This window comes from Penicillium daleae (assembly GCF_028827525.1).
Source record: "Penicillium daleae strain IBT 16125 chromosome Unknown utg000001l_segment0_segment0, whole genome shotgun sequence".
Lineage (NCBI taxonomy): Eukaryota > Fungi > Ascomycota > Eurotiomycetes > Eurotiales > Aspergillaceae > Penicillium > Penicillium daleae.
In genome coordinates this window covers 61,355-81,575 of record NW_026623149.1, presented here as the reverse complement: position 1 = coordinate 81,575, position 20,221 = coordinate 61,355, and the positions used below count along the sequence as shown (strand labels likewise).

Below are 20,221 nucleotides of genomic sequence, written 5' to 3'. Positions count from 1 at the left end.
ATCAGTAAAATAAATACCCACCACCATAAAAATCGTCACCAAAAAGTCCTCAGATGCCGCCCGTTGCATCTTCTGTCTCCAAAGCCGCTTGTGGCTCTCTGTACGACTTTCGTGAATGAGCGAGCCAATTGATCAAGCTAACAACACAAACTCCAGCCATGACAGCAATTGCATAATTCATGGTCACAGCCGTGACAGGAAGATAAAGAGGGAAGAAAAGCCATACAGTGATGAAAATGGTCCACACAATGGCAATGATATTCAAGACCACCCCAAAGCGCCCGAGGTTGAAATAACGCTTCTTGGGAAGGTCCTTTCTGGCTCCGATAAACAGGATAATGGGCACAACGTAAGACAACATGATGCAAATAATGCCAGAACCGAGGATTGCATTGATCGCAGTTGTTGAGCCGAGCTGGATCGCGCCGAGAGCGACCGTAGCAGAGAAACCAAACAGGATAGCAGGGACGGGCAATTCATTCCCCCCAGTTGTTTTTGAGAACAAGCAAGGGGATGGTGTGCCGTTTTCCCTTGCTAGAGACCACCAAATCCTGCTGAATGTTGTAAGGACTGTCACCGCGGACATGGTCATCGAGACGATAAGGAGTAGGGACGATATTATGGTTAATGGCAATGAGGCCATTGAATCAAGAAAGAGCTGGATGATAGGCTGGCCACCCACTGGGTTGTAGAGAGCAGCTTGGTCAACAACTGAGAACAGATACGCTAAGACCATTGGGATAGCAGCCACGAAGCTGAGTAAAGTGCTGATTACCATGACTTTGGGAACCTGTTTTTTAGGCTCAGGCATTTCCTCAGACATATGTGCTGCTGAATCGAATGCATTCACCGCAGTCACACCTGGTAGAAGCCCAATGAAAAATACCACGCCATTAGAATCCCAGCCCGTGAGGTTGATGATATCCACGAACACTGCTCTAGCGCTTTGCTTGGGGGTTGCTCGGACAAGGATAGCGATGAAGATAAAGATAGCTCCTATGTTGGTATACAAGACCATGGTCTTCAGGAGATGCGGATACCATCGAAATAGTGGGATATTGATTACCAATGCAATAGAAGCGCACACGATGAAAAGCAAGTAGAAGTGCCAGGCTTGGGTCACAAATGCTGAGTCGCAGGCTTGGACGAGAGCCCAGGTGAGTTGTGAGGTTAGGAGGCACGACGAGGCACACCAAAAGAGCCAGCCAGCAGAAGTTAGCCAACCGCTGAGATAGCTCATTGGTCGCGCGAACTTCTTCGGGGATAAGACTGCAGTCCAGTAGATTTGACCTGCATTGGATCAGTTTCACGCCCGCAAGAGAATCAATCGAATTCAAGACTTACCCAATGCATGGGGATATACTGCCGAAATCTCGGCCAAAGAAAGGCAGATGCAGATATTCATCAGGGCAGAGAAGATGTACCCAAAGAAGAACACAGGGCTTCCTCCGACACCCACGCTGACGGAGAGGTAAGAGCCGATGGATAGAGGTGTGCAAGTGACCGAAAAGGCTAGTCCCAGTGTGCTCCACAGGTTGAAGGGTCGTTGATGCAGCTCCTCCACAAACCCCACATCCACTGCGGAGTCGGAATTGGCTTGAGTACTGGACTCAATGGCTGATTTTTTGCTTGAGCTTGCCATATTGATTTCTGGTAGTCGATATAGGGGGTTCAAAGCGAAATGAGCACGGCAGACTCTAGAAGTGCTGCTGGATTGCGAACCGTCCGCTTAGGACCTTATCTTGTCTTATATAAAGTCGCCACTGGATATCCCTGCTGTAGTCATATCACTGTCTCCGAGTCCGTGGCTTATCATCGAGATGGTAGGTTCCAGCCACAGTCTCCCCGCGTTTATTTGTCAATCGGAAATGGAAGTTCGGAGCGACGATTACGCCCGCCTTATCAACCTAGGACAGCCATTAATATCAGTTAAACCTTCTTATCCTAGCTGTTCTTTTAGAGCTATCCGGTCATTATCTATCTTTTATCCTTTCGGATAATTGCTATCAATATGGACCAAATCGTGCTGCATAGCCTGGAGTCGAGAACTGTGACTGCATCAAGTTTAATCTAATTAGGCATCTGGAGCAGAAGGACTTGGGGGACAAAGATCCAACTAAAGTCAACCTTCGGAAGATTTAAAAATGAAGTCAGCGTAGTCTTCAATGCTTTGTAGACAAGCTATACCGTTAGATATAGAATAACACATGCTAGACCCAAGCCGAGATAAACCACATGCGCCGTTTCGCTACAAGGAATATAAAAACAACTAGTTACTTGAAACACGATGTATAGATACCTCCAACGGAGACGCATATCATACACACACCATTCCCCCATTTGCACAAACCGTGCTACCGGTCGTCCACCTGCTCTGCTCCTCACTCAAAAAGGCCACAATAAGCGCAATATCCTCCACCGTGCCAATCCGCGGTGCTGCAGGAGTTTCCACGGCCTTCTTCGCCTCCCATTCATCGCGCACCGCCTTGTCTGTCTGCTGCCACATATCGGTATCCACCGGACCGGGATTCACGCAGTTCACTGTAGCGCCATACTTATGGCCCAGCTCAACGGCGAGCACTTTAGTGACTCCCTCCAAAGCTGCCTTGGAGGCAGTGTAGGCAGTCGCCTGCGCGCTCCCCACACGTGCCATGACACTGGACAGGTTGACGATACGGGGAGCGTCACCGAAGAAAGGCATCGCCGCCTTGACGAGGAACGTGGGCATGCGGACATTGATGATCATGTGGCGATCGAAGTCGGATTCGGTCAAGTCGTCGAGGAAAATGTCGTCGCCGATCCCGGCGTTGTTGATGATGATGTGAACTTTGCCCCACGCTTCAACGAGGGCCGCCACGATCTTGCGGGGTGATTCGATATTTTGAGAGCTTGCTTGGAGAGCGATTGCTTTTGTTCCGAGCTTTTCGATCTCAGCCGCAACATCCTCGGCGGCATTGGCGGACTTCTCGTATGTGATGAGGACGTTGGCACCGCGCTTGGCAAGCTCTAAAGCTATGCCTTTGCCGATGCCTCGCGACCCCCGTGACAATGGCATTGCGTCCAGCGAGACTCTTGGACATGTTGAATTGTGGAAAATTGAGATGAGGGAGTTTTTGGGGGGGGGGGGTTCCTGCTACGATGATGAACAGATTGTAGTGTCGGTTGACGTAGGACAAAGCAGATTATTGTCTCTAAATCCACAGATATATACTTGAAAATCGGTTGTTATTCACCGGATACCGAAATACCTCGATAGATAAAGCTTGAAGGTTATCTGTGATGTTCCGCGTTAATGTAATTCAATGATCCCCCGCTTTGAATGACGAGGCAGTTCCAAGCGACGGGAAGGTCTCCACTCACCTCGGCTTGCGAAAAGTTGGGAAATTGAGAGCGAGCATGCATCCTCAATCGCAAGCCGAATCACCCAGCGCCTAGGATTTATCGCCACATTTACTCTCGATAGCTCTTATCAATTATGAACATTGGGTAAAATAAACGGGGACCTTGCGGTGGAATGACAGTCTGGAACGAATTTATCAACTGTATATATTGACTCTGCTGTTCTGTCTTCATTGAAACAAAAGGTAAATCAATACAGACATCCTCTCCCACTACCTCCAGCCTTTCAATCTCGCATCGTCACTATGACCCAAACAGTTGTTGAATCTACCGTGAGCGAAAGGCCCGATGTTTTCCCGGCGTCTCCCAAGAAAAGCACTCCAGCTTTGTCGCCGCAAGTGGCGGAGTTGATGAAGAAAGAAAGCGAGTATATTGTTGGTGGCTTTACACCACTCCCTGCGTATATTACAGGTGGCCAGGGGTCAACGCTTCGGGTAGGTTCAATTAGCGCAAACATTACCTTGAGACATTGAAACAAAATACTTATATCGAATTTGAATCCAGAGTATCGATGGGAAGGAATACATTGACTTCATTGCAATGTTCAGTGCCGGAAGTCTGGGACAGTGCCATCCTAAGTTGGTTGAAGCTATTACTTCAACTGCTCAAACTTGTAAGAAAAACTGATCCCGCTAACTGGATTATTTTATCAAGAGCCGAGTTTCTAACGTGCATGATGTTCTCTGCAAAAAGCTACGATTGTCAACACTTCCTTGCGTGTGGCCAGCTGGCCCACCTTTGCTGAAATGATGTGCCGTAGGTTTGGATATGACAAGATTAACGCCGCCGTCACTGGATCAGAGGCAGCGGACACGGCGGTGAAGATTGCACGGAAATGGGGTCGACAGGTGAAGGGCATCTCAGCAGACAAAATGCTCGTTCTTGGTGTCGGAGACAATTACCATGGCCTATTATCCGGAATTTGGCCCATTATGAACCCAGATGTGGAAAGAGATGGTAAGTTTGGAGAGAACTAGCATTAGACCCTTCGAACAAGTATGAGGTCTAACAAATGATCCATTTTTTAGCGTATGGAGTCTTTGACGACAAGCTCACCAATGTGCATCCGGTCAAAAGGACGATCCTGCGGTACGGCCACATCGAGGACATGGAAGATTGTTTGGCAGAGCACCATGGCGATGTTGCTGCTATCATCATGGAGTGTATTCATGGCCATTTGCCGTAGGTGTTGACCTTTTATCATTTTGAAAAGCCAGTACAGTTTCGTTAACTTTCAAACAAGAACCTTCGATCAAGACAAACAATACGCCCGCAAGGTTGCTCTACTTTGCAAGAAATACAATATCCTCTTCATTTCCGATGAAATCCGGATGGGCGCAGGCAAGACAGGGCGCTTCCTGTGCTCCGACTGGCTGGGCGACGACATCAAGCCAGATATAATCACAATCGGCAAAAGCATCACGGGAGGAGCCTATCCGGCTGCCTTCGTCCTAGGGAACAATGAAACCATGTCCCTCGTCAAGCCCTACCAGTGTGCAGGTACTTTCGCGCAAACGCCCATGGCCATCGCCTGTACCACGGCCGCCTTGAAAATCATCGACGAAGAAGGCCTGGTAGCGCGGGCGGCGAAGATCCAAGACCAATTTCTTGAATATACCAAAGACTGGGTGCAGAAGTTTGCGTTCATTGAGTTTGTTACCGCTCGAGGAGCGGATTTCAATATCACGCTCAAATCGGATTATCACAACCCTCTTGTTACGGCAAGACGCTTTGCTGCTTTGGCCATGCACAAGGGGTTGGTCACATATCCTTTAGAGGGGCGTATTCGGATGTCGATTGCGATGACCATCCCTGACGAGGCTTTGCAGAGAGGCTTTGAGATCCTACGAGAGACTGCCGAGGAGATTGAGCAGTATGAGGAGATTGCGGGTGGTGTTCATGAAACTGAGTAAGCCTGTTCAAGTTCTGGCACTTATTATGGGTTGAGAAAGATTTTGTTTGGACAGGTAGAGAATTTTTGCTCAATATGCTAGTTCTTTTTCATTGTGATTATAATTGGGTGTGTACCTTTCCTACTCATGTTCATATTCAAACCAAAAGAATATCAAGGCCCAATTCATCCATGACCTCGGTCCAATGAAAAAAGGGATCTACAGGATGCGACTCTTTCTGTCGTCTTTGAACTTCTAGTAATACCTCCTTTGCGGCGGAGTAGTTTCCTATCTTCCTGGGCCAGTCCAGCTCAAAAAAGGCGATAGTGGTCTTGCAGACTTCCGGGTCCGTGGCTTCAGCCGCTATGATGAAGATAGGCCAGGAAAGGCAAGGCCCTTGTAATTCATGGTCATGGGAGAGGATGCCTCGAATGTACGGAAACGCAGCTTTCACGATCCACTGCACATCTGCAACAGGGGTGTGCAGAACTTGTCTCTCAAAATAGACCTCACAGGCATAATAGAACAAATATCGAACGCACATCCGAGCGTACGCATCAGGTGCATCTGACGAGTAGTGATGGAAGAATTCAGGATTTGAAGAGGTAATCTGGAACCCAAGAGCTTCAATGTCCTCTTGGGATGCCAGGGTACCTTTCTGGACCAATATATTTGTCCAAATTATACACTCAAATACATTGAGGGGTAAACCGAACATGCGTTCTAGCTGATATGAATCATGCAGCACCGGAACCTTGAGCCTGAACCTGTCGGTTGTGCTGTATTTGAGTGACAAAAAAGAGTCATGCACGGAAGGAGTAGCTTTTGCTTTAGACGAGAAGCCAAGGACCTCCAGTAAAAGAATTAGCTCAATTAATATCGAAGCATTGGGGTCTTGAGACGGTAAATCCAGCTCTTGCGACCTGATCCACGACCTTCCAGCCTGCAGATGCAATTGCCAGCTTTCGCGGGAGTCTGGCAAAGGACGGAACACGTCAATTAAGCTACTCATGGTGATCGCCGCTAGAACCGCTAGGCCTTGATGAGCCTCTTGTGTACAGAAGCAAAGGCTGAGAAGATTCAATGTTTTGGAATAGTAAGCCTCTCCCAGCTTAGTATATTCGCTGCTGTCCTGGACCATTCGGGCTTTACTGAATGCAGATGCCGTCATAATCGACCAGAAGACCGCACTATTCGCAGGACTCATCTGGTCTGGATTCGTCGACTCGATCATAGGGGTGATTATAGTGACGTAAGGGTTTTCCGTTGCGAACGGGATCATCAACCGGCTAAGGTATCGTTTCCAGTGATGGAGTAGTTCACACAGCTTGAGAGAAGAGTCGACATCAGACTGAGTTGAGACAGCAAGCGGAGAATGCCAGGATATTGCTGTCTGGCTGGGGGTAAGGTAATCTGTGCTGACTAGACCAGTAGATAGGTTGGATTGCGGGGATAGATGGCCCGGGGCACTGGATGGGGCATCATGTAGAGCTCCGTCGTCATCAACCCCGCGCTGAGTAAAGGTGAAAGCGTCATCCCTGGTGTATCTGGGGTCATCGGGTGTTGGAGCAGCCGGCACAGCAGTTGCAAATAACGGGGAATTCGCATGTGGGGTTACGGTTGACTGGGGCTCCAGCCGAAATACCCCGAATGGACCCTGCTGCAGTGGACGTGCATGATCGTGTTGTTCGCTGTTCACTTGGACTTCGTATAAAACAGTATCTAGCTCGACCTCGTTGTAGGAAGGCAGGTTCACGTTGAACATGGTCCGCGAAGGGATGTGGCGGCGTTTGGGCTGACTAGGGGTTTTCTCGTCGCCATCGTTGTCTCTACGTGAAAAGAGATCTCTAGATCCCCATTGTGATGCCGCTTGTCTTTGACAAAGCTGTTCTGGCGTGATAGTAAGCCAGGTGAGACGGACATCAAAACCTTCGCATTCGCGGTTGGCATTGATGCATTTGAAACACTGTGGTTTATTTTCATCGCATCGAATGCTTCGTTGTCGGCAGGTCCAGCATCCGTTGAACGATTTGTTCCCTTTTTTTGAGGGCGTCCGCAATTCCAAGTCGCAATTCTCCGGCATGATTCTCGGGCCTATAAGGGTTGGGATTGACAGACTCGGACTTGGCCTGTGATCATCGAGCTCATCAAGGAGCTTTCTGGTGCGGCATCTTGGTCTCTAGGAAGCTAGGTAGCTCCTCCCTTGGCGGGCCCGAGGGGTGAATAGGTTGACTTGGGTTTCCCTGATCACGAGGCCGTTCATTATCTCCGGATGTCGGCGACCGCCGGAGCGACGCAGTTACGTAATGCAACGCTCCCTCTCAATTGGAAGATGACATTTACTACTCAGAATGTGAAGATTGAACTTGTTCTCATGTCAACAATTTTGCAAGGAATCCTCCGAGGTATACACAGTATGGTCATTTATGAAATCAGCTAACAGTCTCAAATTCGGAGGACGGATATGAATACGGTTGAAGTGGGGGAGGCAGTAGAACCCGAAAGTGGACCACTCCGGTTACTTAGTGCCTCTCTTCGCTCTGAATTGCCTAACTCTAATTTAGAGCCTACAGTCCATTCCATTGTGATTCATCACCCTCAATATTGATTAAGGAAGTAGTGGTGGTTCTGTGGCTTCTGTCTGATATTGCCCAAGTAATTCTACCAAACATCTTCTATAAAATTGACATCGATCTCCGACTCCTTGTACGTTGCAGAATAAACACAGAGACACAACGGCACCAGAAAACACTAAAAATGTCGGGTATCTTGAAGTAAGTGGGCGTTTCCTCCAGCCCCGAGCATACTCCCGTGAAGTAGCCGTTCCTTAACTTTGTTATAGCCTTAAAGGCAGAGTCGCCGTCGTCACTGGCTCATCATCTGGCCTCGGCCGAGCAATTGCTATGGCACTGGCTTCAGAAGGTGCGAGTGTTGTGTGCAGTGACATCACTCCCGACTTGCGGGCTGGTGGATACGAAAAAGACAATGTGTCAACGCACGAGGTAATCGCTAGGACGGGAAAGGCCATCTTCAAGAAAGCAGATGCCAGTGCAGCAGAGGATATAGAAGCACTTGTCAAAGCAGCAGTGACCACATATGGTCGCCTGGACATGTATGTTTGAGTACTTTGCCTACAGCGATCCTTGCTAAAGTATGCCCAAAGCATGGTCAATAATGCAGGAGTCTTTTGTGGGCAACACAAGATTGCAGAAGAGTCGGTTGATGCATTTGATAAGACAATGGTAGGGCAACTGGACATTTCCTTCAGATATGGCAGAAAAGCTTACTTCTACAGGGGGTCAATTCCCGTGGTGTCTTTCTTGGAATGAAGTATGCCATTGCGCAAATGATGAAGCAGGACCCTCTGCCCTCTGGAGACCGCGGTTGGATAGTCAACATCTCATCAATCGGTGGCTTGCTGGGGCTTTCAATGGAACGTATGGAGGTCTCTTCTCCGTGAGAATAACCAGAACCATGAGTTGCTAACCAAATCTCAGCCTCTTACTGTGCCAGCAAAGCCGCAGTTGTGGGATTGACTCGTCAAGCCGCACTTGACTATGCCCCTGATAAGATCCATATCAATGCTGTCTGTCCTGGGTTTATCGAAACTGCCATGGTTCGCTCTGCCATGGAGGATGAGACACTTAATAAAGAGATTCGCTGTGCTACTCCATGGCCACGCTTGGGCTTGCCAGAGGATATTGGCAAAGCTGTCCTTTTCCTGAGTAGTGATGGGGCTAGTTGGATTACAGGCGCCATCTTGAATGTCGATGGTGGGTACATTTCACGGTGATAGAAAAGTGATAACATGTATTCGTCGGTTTAACTATATCATTATGACAGTCAAGTAGACCAGGTTAAACATCCCGTAAAATCTGGATACTCCGAATGCCCCTCCCTTTCGCATCATAACAGCCAAAATCACCCCATCCTCTTCACCAACCAGCCGCCTAGTCTCTGTGGTGTGAGCGCATAGGATGTGGTAGGAAGTCCATGGCATGGGATTGGTAGGTGTCTAGGTCGTGTCTTCACCAACTGTGGACGATAGAGGGACAGCGGAAGAAGCGGGTATTAACACAAAGGCCATCGCCGTCAAGTTCTAGCTATTTTGGCCAATTGCGCTGATCGTCTGAGCTCAGAAGAGACTCCTTCCCCATGCGACAATCTGTGTTTTGTTGGCCGCATACCATAGGAGTCACATGGTAGGTCCTTCACAAGGGAAGTATTAGTTTAGTCTGTTGTTTCTTGTGGAACGGCGGTCCGGGTCATCATCGAAGCTTCAGGCGAGTGGCGAGCCTCCCTGGGTTCCTCGGCCTCAAACCCTTGCCTTTCTCCATACTTTGCGCGCTTTCTAGACATCGTTAGTACAACATCCACAAATAGTCGTCTGCAAAGCGTACCTGTATGACCATTTTCGACGTACTCGCTGCTTGCGGCCACAAGACCAGAACAATTCTGCAGCGTGTAGAACGAACTCTCCGCCACTTTCAGTGCCTTGTTATCCAAGTGAAAACAGTCCAGGGATGATTGCTTGGATGATTGAAGGTCTTCTGGATTCTCATAGACTAGCTATCTGATTAGCGTACGGACAATAGCTTCACCTTCGTCTGCAGGGATGGCGAAGTCTCCACTGATCAACGTCTCCCAGAATTCCGGTGTAGTTATGATCTCAGTGTCGACATCGGAGCCAAAGTGGTCTGTTCCATTACGACACTAACCCTCGTCCACATATATCACGATGGGATTGGAAGCCGAGTCCAATGGAGCAAGATCATCTCCGATGACGATAGGATTGGCCTGCGTGCCGAACTCGGGGGAAACGATGGAGGAGTCGCGTACGACCACTTCAGGCCATTCACATAACCTAGTTGGAATTGAAGCTTCGCAATATCAAGTTAGCGAAATCAATCATACTCGGAGAGGGTCTCTTACCCAAGTTTTCGTGCGCCTTTTCTGCAAAAGAGGTCATATTGACTTGAACTTGTAGAAGAGATAGAAACAAATACGTATTAGATAACAAAGGGAAAACTGAGCACTTGCTTGAGATAAAAAGAACGAATTAGATTCTTTTCACGAAGACGGCGTGCGAGATACATGGCTTTATACCGCTTATCAGATCGATCAACCCTTGTTCAACCTGCAAGCTAAGGTAGACTCGCTCGGAGGAGTCTCAGGCACAGAGGGCAGTTTCTTCGGCATGGTGGCATCTAGACGAGACCTGTCTGCTAATCGATTCTGAGACTGAAATACCGTGTAGGCTACTACTGCACGAATGACTCGCCCGCTCATCCACTAGGTCTAATAGCCATACCGCAAAGTGCGGTTGCTATTTCTAAGGAACCACCTGACTGCGCATTCAACCTCTCTGCCAATCGATCATAAAGGCAACAGGGTTTCGGCGACAAGGCGTACTCAGCGACAGGGGCTAGGAAAGCTCAGGAAAGCGAACTATAGCAGGGAAAACTGTGAAGGTCGCAAAAATGGATGCTGTCACGCGGTCTAACGAGGTTCAAAGATCGTTCCTGAGTTTCGGCATAGCCGCCGTGAAGCACTGCGATTATCATGTATCACTATTATCGTCTCGTCAACTCTCGTGGTCTATTGACCACTGGCGGATGTGAATAGCGGCTGAGACGGTCTGGTCATTCATATACCCGATCTTCCTCGGTTCTGACATGATATGGCTGGCGCCCCAAGGCAGATTTGAAGCCCCGTTATACACGGGCGATTGTCCGAAGGGCGAATGCACCTGGATGCGCACAAGCCCGACGATCGGCCGACCGATTGCGAAAATGCGGAGATAATAGCTGTTCATAAGATAAGATGAGCCGGATTCCGGACTCGTATTGAGGGAATGTATGTTTGACAAGGCCAATTGATTAGTATTTTGAGTGCTTTCATCACATATCTTGAAAATACACGACAGACTCGAATCTCCACAAATTCTTTCATGACCAGTAGCAGAACGTGCGATCTCTCATCTGCAAAGCAGTCCATAATCACGTGTGTAGGCAATCTGATTAGTGTTCAAAGGGGTAAACAAGATTGGGTTTTCCTAGCGGTAAGCAAGATAGGAATGCTCAGTAAGCAGGCAGGATTCAAGATGCATATCTGGCCCATAGGCCATACATGCCGACAGATATTATATAGCTTCACTACTGCGCGAAGAGATTTAATACGACCATTTTTGATATCGGATAGGGCTAATAGAATCCTGCCCTCTTTATTGGCCGATTTTTGCGAAGATTCAGTGCGAATTAGTGGCATAGTAGTTGGTTGAATTAGGCGGGTAGGTAGGAATGAGCGATTTCAGGTGGGGTGAGCGGCTCGCTTGTGTGAGCGGTTCGCTTGTGAATTACGTTAGCTGATTATAGGTTGAATCGTCTGCGATACTTTTCTTGGTCCCCTACGACTTCTAAAACGGACCCCTACAACCAAAGCGGATACCTATACTATCGAAGTAGATACCTATGATTACTAAAGTAGTACCTACGAGGAACTACTAAACGGCTTAGTGGAGCCACCGCGATACATTTTTTATTCTGCGACACATTTGTACGACATCCTCTTGATTCTGTTTCCGATATAGCTCATGAATCATGTGAGCGCCGCGCCTCTCTTGAGCCGTATTGTCCCTTTTTGAGAATCCCCACCAGGCAGACAGGATAGCAATGATTGCTTTTACCCTCTAGTCATTCTTGCGCTGGAGTGTCGACTGTCGAGTGGCAGATCGCTTCTGGTCAACCCTGCTATATGTAAATGTTACGGCGAGGGAGTATGTCGGAAGATAGTCTTCTATGATCACATAATGTCTGTAGAGTACCTGTAGAGTGCCTAGAGCTTGAAATCTCTGATTAGGTCCCGCAGGACTAAAGACTCCAGCAAGATTGGAGACTCCGGCAAGAGTGAAGACTCCGGCAAGAGTGAAGACTCCGGCGAGCAAAACACCACCCACAGAATGGGTATGTCGGTCATTTATGATCCAGACTGTGACCAAAACTTTCCTCGTCTTTATCATACTGCATCCGCGTACAGACAGCGATTTACCTTTCAGCCCCTTACATAGAGTACCACTTGAAAGTAGGCATGAACAATTTTTGAAAGTCCAGTTTCGCCATGGTAGCAAGAGGAATTCCCTAGACATTCCCCGTCACAACCTTCTTTTCCAGGGGTATCTACACAGCAGGCTTAATTTAATTAGAAAGAATCTCGGTAGATTTTGAAAGGAATGCTTGATTACGACTTTCTAAAACAGATAAACTGAGGTTCTAGATCCAGCCCTCAGGATACCTAGTCAACGTATAAAGAGGTCATATTACTGACGGCTCCGTAGGGGATTAACTAGTATATCAGAATTCTCAGCCTGATAAGTCTAACTAGATAAATACATTGTAAGCCAGAGCCTCACACACGATTAGCGTTTAGTTATAACGGGATGCTTAACTTTGACTCTCCCGCAGCCCGTACCTGACCATTAGGAGATTAAGAATGTTGCATAAATAGAACAGAATGAGAGGAATCTAATAACTATTTTGCAATAAATAAAATAACTTTCCTAATCTTTGAACCAAGTATAAAACGCCTGCAGCTCCCAGGGACCGGTGAACGTGTCCTTTCTCCTATAAACAACTCTTACTACTGAGAGCAAAATCTCCGATTTGATTTATCACCCCCTCTTTGGACTTGAAAACCTACAAAACTCCAAAATGAAAACTTTTATCTGGATCTCTCTTTTCGTCTCCGGCATCATAGCTGCTCCCTCCCAGAAGCCCCACCACCTTGGATCGTCTGGTGGAGTCAATTCAGGTGGACTCACGTGCGGTGGCATCAATAGCAAGCCATCCTGTTGTAACGGGGAGACTGGACTCTGCCAGTTGCTTGATTTCCTAGGTCATTGTGGAAGTGACACTATGCACTGCTGTGACTGGTCTGGAAATGTAAGCTTTTCTTTCTTCATACTTTTTATGTCCTATCGCCAGTTAAGATCTCAGGAGCTAATATTCCTGGGATCTTCAGGAGGGTATCCAGCTTAACATTGCAAGTTGCTTTGTGGGCGTCAGTTAATGTACGAATTTTGGTTTCCTTTTCTTTTGCCCTTTCATTATACGATCCTCAGATACCTTCGTACTAGCCTGGGGAGAACATAAACTGGATTTTAAACCAGTAACCTCGTGTTTGACCTGTTTTACGACCCATAACTGTGATGTCGTGGTTTATTATGTTTAACTCTTGTGGTTTACTGGCTAACTCTTACTCTGTTGCGAACGATAGTCGGGATTACAAGCCAATCTTTTCTTCCCTTGTGACGCACAGATTTGATTTGGTTGGTACGATTTTTCTCCCCTGTCTCTTCTTTTCTCTTCCCTGAATTTTCCCCCAATTATACCACTATTATAGTTACATATTTCTTGCTAACACGTTATACAGACTGGTGTCGTTGTGGATATATTCTCTTGCAGCGAACTGTTGGGATTCCATTAGGTGTGAGCACATCCTGGATTATCTAAAATCTCTTATTATCAACCTTATGAAAGCGACTATATAAGAAGCCTGAGAGAGCCTCGGGATTATGTCTAGTAGCATTCTTACCGTACTTTGACTTTAGTGGCACGCCGTTGTTACCTAGGAGAGTAGAGAAAGTGAGTATATATTGATGATGGTGAGAGTAGTTCTGCAGAATTTTGGCTTCAAATTATTGACGATGCAAATTTCTACGGAATGAAAGTTTGTCATCCTACACCTCTTAGAGACACTCTGCAGACACTCTACAGACACTCTACAGACACAGTCCTCATAGAAGGCTATTGCCGGGCATACAGTACTTCCTCATCGTAACGTTTACATATACTGTAGAAGTTTTTGAAGGGCTAACCAGAGACGATCTGCCACTCGACACTCCCGGCGCAACAAAGGCTCGAGGGTAAAAGTAATCACCACCGTCCCGTCTGCCTAGTGAGAATTCTCAAAAAAGCGTGACACGGCTCTCTAGCATCGTAAACATCTGATTAAGAGCGATCGCGTTTCATCATGACAGTTCTCGAATACCAATGCTCCATGATTCATGAGCTATATCGGAAAGAGAACTAAAATGATGTCGCAGACCCAGAATAATATCGCAGAACAAAAGTGTGTCGCAGTGGCTCCAGTGAGCCGTTTAGTAGTTTCTCGTAGGTGCCGCTTTAGTAATCACAGGCATCCACTTTCATAGTATAGGTATACGCTTTGGATTCAGGGGTCCGTTTTATAAGTCGCAGGGGACCAAGAAAAGTGTCGCAGACAATTCACCTATAATCAGCCTAACCCAAGGGACCTAGGGCTTTGGGCCTCAAAGCCCGGCGGTGTAGACACCTTATGTATAGGCAGAATTTGGACCTACTACCCCTAAAGCTCTCTGTTTTCCTACCCTGAAAGCCCACAATTTCCCTCGTACGATTTACTTGAAATTTTCAAAAGTTCTAAGTTAACATACTATCTATAACTAGTTTGATTTTTAACTTCTATAGTCACTTATAGTAGTCGTACGATTTAACCCTAAATTACCTAAACTCTAAACTTTTTTTAATAGGGTACGACTAGGAAGGCCTACTCTTCCTCTTTAGACCTACACTTAATCTTTTAACTAAGGCTACTATTCTCGTACGACCCCTGAATTTATATTTATACTCTTTTTGTTATCTCCTACTACTTTCTTTCTAGCTATTACTAACTTTTATATTTTAATATAGAGACTAATATCTCCTCTCTTGTATAAGAGCTTTTTACCCCTCTTTCCTCTCTTCCTATTCTTATCTGCTATTACTACCGATTAGCTGTACGAATTAGCTAAGTTAGGGCCTATCTAAGCTCTTCTCCTTATTCGCTTCCTATTATATAGCTTCTTATATCTAAGAATATGTTGGAATTGCGTATGGTGCATAAAACCTTGGTGGAATTCGTTCGTGCGCACTATCCAAAGTGCCACGATTATGGAAGAGAGACGAATGAGGATAGATCACAATCGACTGGTCAGACAGAAGAATCAAGCAGTGGAAGGTTGATTCAGATGGTCTACTATGTCCGGTGATTCTTCCTGGGATAAAAAGGATGTCAAACTTGTTCATTCTAACTAGGAAACAGAGTGCAATTTATAACATAAGGAACATAGCATTTATTATATAAGGAAATCAAGAATATTCGAGGTTATTTTGGAGTGTTGAACATTCCTTTACCTAGTCAGGCAATATTAACACGATCGTTGAAGATTAGAATCTAGGATTAGAATCTAGGGGTAAACAAGATTAGGTTTTCCTAGTAACGTAATTCATAAGCGAGCCGTACACACAAGCGAGCCGTACACCCTATCCAAAATCGCGTCTTCCTACCTACCATCCTTCTTCAGCCACCTACTATGCCACCAATTCGCTCTGAATCTTCGCAGAAATCGGCCAATCAAGAGGGCAAGATCTTATTAGCCCTTGATGATATTAAAAATGGCCGCATTAAATCTATACGCGCAGCAGCGAAGCTATACGAAATACCCCATACAACCCTGGCCGATCGCGCAAAGGGTATACAGGCACGCGTTGACAAACGCCCAAATAGCCATAAATTGACCCGATTAGAAGAGGATTCGCTTGTTGAATGGATTCTCTCTATGGATTCACGTGGAGCAGCGCCTAGGCCTGCTACTGTTGGAGATATGGCTAATATCCTTCTTGCTGCACGCGGAAGCGACCCTTCGCCTATAGTAGGCAAGAATTGGCTATCAAACTTTATTAAACGACGCGATGAGCTTCGTACACGCTTCTCGAGACGTTATGACTACCAGCGCGCACTAAACGAAGACCCAAAATCGCTACGAGAGTGGTTTGCGACCGTACAACGCGCTATCGATGAGAACGGTATACAAGCGGAGGATATCTACAACTTTGATGAGACAGGATTCGCAATGGGCCTTATATCTGCGCAGAAGGTGGTTACGCGAGCAGAATACTATGGTCGGCGATCTATCCTACAGCCAGGAAATCGCGAATGGGTTACTGCTATCGAAGCAATTTGCGTTGATGGCTATTCGCTACCGCTATGTGTGGTTTTCAAAGCTAAATCAGCTAATACTGGCTGGTTTGATAATCTACTACACGATTGGCGATTTGAAGTATCGGATAATGGCTGGACTACTGATAAGATTGGCCTACGCTGGCTAGAAAAGCTATTTATCCCATCAACAAATTCGCGTGTACGTGGCCGATTTCGGCTACTGATTCTTGATAGCCATGGTAGCCACCTTACGCCCTAATTCGACCGATTATGCGCAGAAAACGATATTATACCTCTTTGTATGCCTGCGTATTTATCGTATCTACTATAACCGCTAGATGTTGGCTGTTTTGCAGTGCTAAAGCGCGCGTATAGTCGCTTTGTAAGCGATCTTACGCGTAGAGGATATAACCATATCGATAAATTCGATTTCTTAGAAGACTTCCAACGCGCGCGGCTAGAAGCCTACCAACCGAGCACTATTCAAAATAGCTTCGTAGCTAGTGGCCTAGTGCCAATCGATGCAGAAAGAGTGCTCTCGAAGCTTAATATCTCTCTACGAACTCCGTCACCACTAAGCAGCCGGCCAAGCACCAGTTCTAGCCAATTCACACCAAAAACGCCTAGAACCGTCACTCAGCTATTCAAGCAAGCTTCTCTATTGAAAGATGTGCTAGAGCGACGGTCAAAAACCCCTCCGAGCCCAGTCAATACTATGGTAAATCAGATTATCAAGGGTAGCTATCTTTCGCTACACAACGCTGCATTACTCGCGCAAGATAATGCGAATCTCCGCGCAGCGAATGAGAAGATCGTTAAGAAGCGCAATCGGAAGACTAGGCATATACCCTGCGAAGCAGGTTTGACCGTTGAAGAGGGCCTACAGCAAGCTGCGTAGCTGAATCTGCCAGCAGAAGCACCGGTGGTAGAATCGCATACGCAGGGCGAAATGCCTATTCAGGCAGATAGGCCGGCTACTAGGGCTCCGCCTAGGTGTAGTGGGTGTAGGGAGATTGGCCACAGGATCAATTCATGTAAAAATCGCTATATTTAGTTGAATTAATAGGCGTTGGTTGAGATAATCGATTTTGAAATTTTATAATGGGTTTAGGTGTACGGCTCGCTTGTGTGTACGGCTCGCTTGTGAATTACGTTAGTAAGCAAGATAGGAATACTTAGTAAGCAGGCAGGATTCAAGATGTATATCTAGCCTATAGGCTATATATACCGATATACCCCCTTAGCTCTCGATATAAGATAATAGGTAAGAGCAAAGTAAGAGCTAAATAAGACGAAAGGAAAGGTAGGCAATTACCTAATATAATAGGGATACTTCTATATATAGCTGCTTAACAAAAGCGTAGTATTTTTCGCTAGGTAGGCGTTTTGTAAGTCTATTAGCTAGTATTTCAGTTATTTTAACCCTATTAGACTATTAGCCGTTTAGCCTAAACTTCTTGCCGAATCTAAAGTTAGTAGATATCTACGTAGCGAAGTTTAAAAATGTAGTAAAACATCCCAGACCTAGCACTGACTCAGCTATTCACCTAACTTATTCTAGCAACCTCAACATAATATGCTATGTGGGATATAGAACCTCGTTGAACTTGGGGACACATTCCATAGCACTCGCGGTCCCCTCGCCGGTGGGTCCGTTATTAGCACCGCTTTAGTAATCAAGAGATCTAGTTAACTACTTAGTTAACTAACTAAGTGGTTGTAGGTATCCACTTTAATCGCAGGGATCCCTTTTTGAAGTCGCAAGGGAACAAAAAAGGTGTCGCAGACGATTCAACCTATAATCAGACATTTAGGGTTAGGATAACTCATAGGCTAAAGCTGATTAGCTAGCTCGTTTCACCCAGGCCGACAACATTCAGAAATGTGCTAAGCGTCCGCAGCTCTAATTACTATACCCTATATTCCTCTCCGGCTCACCTTCTAGTATTGTAGAGACCCCAGCTAGGATTGCCTACTATATCATTCAGTTATAGTAGAAAGATCGTGTCCCGTTATCCCTGAAACAATTACGGTGCTATATCGTGGTCTTTGAGGGAAAAACCGTGGCCTTCTACGGAACTAAAAGGCACATTTTCGCATTTTCACATTTTCTCCTTTCCTATTTCTCAACCCCGGTGCTTACTATAAATAAGTAGCATCGAACCTATTACTTCCTCTTTTAACTCGTTCGAACCCTTTATCTCACAATTAATATAGCGAAGGCTTCTAGTACGAAGAAATCAATTCGGCAGAAAAGAGACCGGCGGAAGATGAGCTTAGAAAATAAGTCGCAAGAGTATAGCGAGATGTGTAGGGCAGATATCTGCTTAGCTATACGGATTCGAGAGTCAGGAGAAGTATTTATTTTCTCTACAGACTCGTCGGGGTTTTGGTTATTCCTCAGGTCTCAATTAGTATGTCCTCTCGAAACTCTCCGTGGCTTCAAGTTTCCTGACTCCTCTAGGGCTCCTACTATCCAAAACTAGTTGAAAGAAGTAAAAAGGACCTCCGTGTGGCGAAAGTATAGAGCGATAGACTTTATAGCTTCTGAAATCACTTTGTCGAACATAACACGAGAAGCTAGATAAGAGGATTATACAGGCTAAATCGGTCAGCGGAAGCCTGCTTATGAAGTTATATATCTATCTAGCCTTGCTATATAATTGATTATCACCTTGGTTCTCGCTTTGAGTACTGAGACATGGAAATTTTTTTTTTCGTTTTAAGCATAGCAAATTCCATTGAGAGAATGTCGCCATCGGGCCCTTAAATCGCAGGAATGAACTCCCGCTGGAGAAGGAACTTCCTTAAGTACAACCTACCTTAGGGTAACTTGATACTCAAGGGCAAATTCCCCTAGGGGATTTCTACCATAAGGGTAGACCCCTACATAGACGCACGACCCTAGGCTAGGGCCGTCCCTGTGGGTAGCGTGTCCCCGAGGAATAGCTATCCAGGAATCTCAGACACAGCTATATAGGCTGGCGGGCGGCTAGCTATATAGCCAGGACTATATAGGCTGGCTGACCTATCTCTATCGTGGTTCGGGGAAATCCAGGTTAGAGGGAAATATTTAGAGGAGAGAAATTTAGCTAGGTTAGAAAATTCGACAAAGAGAATAATAGGAGAGTAGGGAAATTTAGGGAGTGGAAATATTACCTAGGCCACTCTCTTTCTTAGCTGCCGCCGCTTTTATGAGGGCGCTCAGAGTCAGGCTTACTAAGTAGATTTCAGTCCAGGCTTAGACTTACTAATCTGATCAGTGAATATAATCGGCTGCTCACTGATTACTCAGAGATTCATCAGAGGCATCTAACGTGATAACGTATTGCCTAAGCGACCCTACTAAAAATCAAAGAACCTTCAATTTTTCACCACGACTAATACCACAAAAATAACTCAAATTTTGCTATTTAATACGTGTGGGGCATTTAACATAGGTATAACCTTTAACACCATATCCAGAGCAGGTGACCTGCCGCCTAACTATAGGCATAGAGGGTAAAGCAGGTTCTGCAGGTAGTTCTTCAGGCACCTCTAGCAAAGATATATCTTCACTATTACTATTATCCTCAACAACCACATTATCCTGACTATCCTCCCGACTCCCGAAAATGCCCCTCTAGTTAGTAAACTTATGCTTGATTGCTCGATTTTTGATCTGTTTCTTATTAGAAGCCTCCAATTAGTCGCAGCGATTCTGAAGAAAAATATAATGATGGACCACTTTTATAGTCATTTCATAGGTCCTCTCAATCTCCCGTTTGGTTGGTGAAGAAAGGATTGAAGAAGAAGATTCTTAACCTTTTTTGATCCGAGATTGCGATTTTGAGAATTTTGAGAGAGTCCAGAGAGTATTTAGATCACTATCACTACCAGAAAAGAGTGGTCGCTTAGGAAGGATCTCAAGAGGA

The 20,221-nt window shown here is 46.0% G+C and overlaps 6 protein-coding genes across 6 annotated transcripts; 2 read left to right on the top strand and 4 right to left on the bottom strand.

Moving 5' to 3' along the window:
• Positions 1-49: 49 nt before the first annotated feature.
• N7458_000018 (uncharacterized protein) lies at positions 50-1,642 on the bottom strand (the record flags this gene model as incomplete). Its single annotated transcript, XM_056903412.1, has 2 exons — positions 50-1,290; positions 1,345-1,642. The coding sequence occupies 2 exons, from the start codon at positions 1,640-1,642 to the stop codon at positions 50-52; spliced, it is 1,539 nt and encodes a 512-aa protein (XP_056771179.1).
• A 675-nt stretch (positions 1,643-2,317) lies between these two features.
• On the bottom strand, positions 2,318-3,055 carry N7458_000017 (SDR family NAD(P)-dependent oxidoreductase; the record flags this gene model as incomplete). The annotated part of the gene is made up of 1 exon (XM_056903411.1): positions 2,318-3,055. One exon carries the CDS (start codon positions 3,053-3,055, stop codon positions 2,318-2,320), a length of 738 nt encoding a protein of 245 aa, XP_056771178.1.
• Positions 3,056-3,644: 589 nt separating this feature from the next.
• Positions 3,645-5,312, top strand: N7458_000016 (putative acetylornithine aminotransferase; the record flags this gene model as incomplete). The annotated part of the gene is made up of 5 exons (XM_056903410.1): positions 3,645-3,833; positions 3,904-4,012; positions 4,093-4,356; positions 4,428-4,581; positions 4,643-5,312. The coding sequence occupies 5 exons, from the start codon at positions 3,645-3,647 to the stop codon at positions 5,310-5,312; spliced, it is 1,386 nt and encodes a 461-aa protein (XP_056771177.1).
• Positions 5,313-5,448: 136 nt separating this feature from the next.
• On the bottom strand, positions 5,449-7,374 carry N7458_000015 (Zn(II)2Cys6 transcription factor; the record flags this gene model as incomplete). The annotated part of the gene is made up of 1 exon (XM_056903409.1): positions 5,449-7,374. One exon carries the CDS (start codon positions 7,372-7,374, stop codon positions 5,449-5,451), a length of 1,926 nt encoding a protein of 641 aa, XP_056771176.1.
• Positions 7,375-8,048: 674 nt separating this feature from the next.
• Positions 8,049-9,084, top strand: N7458_000014 (SDR family NAD(P)-dependent oxidoreductase; the record flags this gene model as incomplete). The annotated part of the gene is made up of 5 exons (XM_056903408.1): positions 8,049-8,065; positions 8,134-8,403; positions 8,455-8,533; positions 8,587-8,728; positions 8,789-9,084. 5 exons carry the CDS (start codon positions 8,049-8,051, stop codon positions 9,082-9,084), a joined length of 804 nt encoding a protein of 267 aa, XP_056771175.1.
• A 437-nt stretch (positions 9,085-9,521) lies between these two features.
• Positions 9,522-10,260, bottom strand: N7458_000013 (uncharacterized protein; the record flags this gene model as incomplete). Its single annotated transcript, XM_056903407.1, has 5 exons — positions 9,522-9,642; positions 9,715-9,856; positions 9,878-9,988; positions 10,010-10,135; positions 10,224-10,260. The coding sequence occupies 5 exons, from the start codon at positions 10,258-10,260 to the stop codon at positions 9,522-9,524; spliced, it is 537 nt and encodes a 178-aa protein (XP_056771174.1).
• Positions 10,261-20,221: the final 9,961 nt, after the last annotated feature.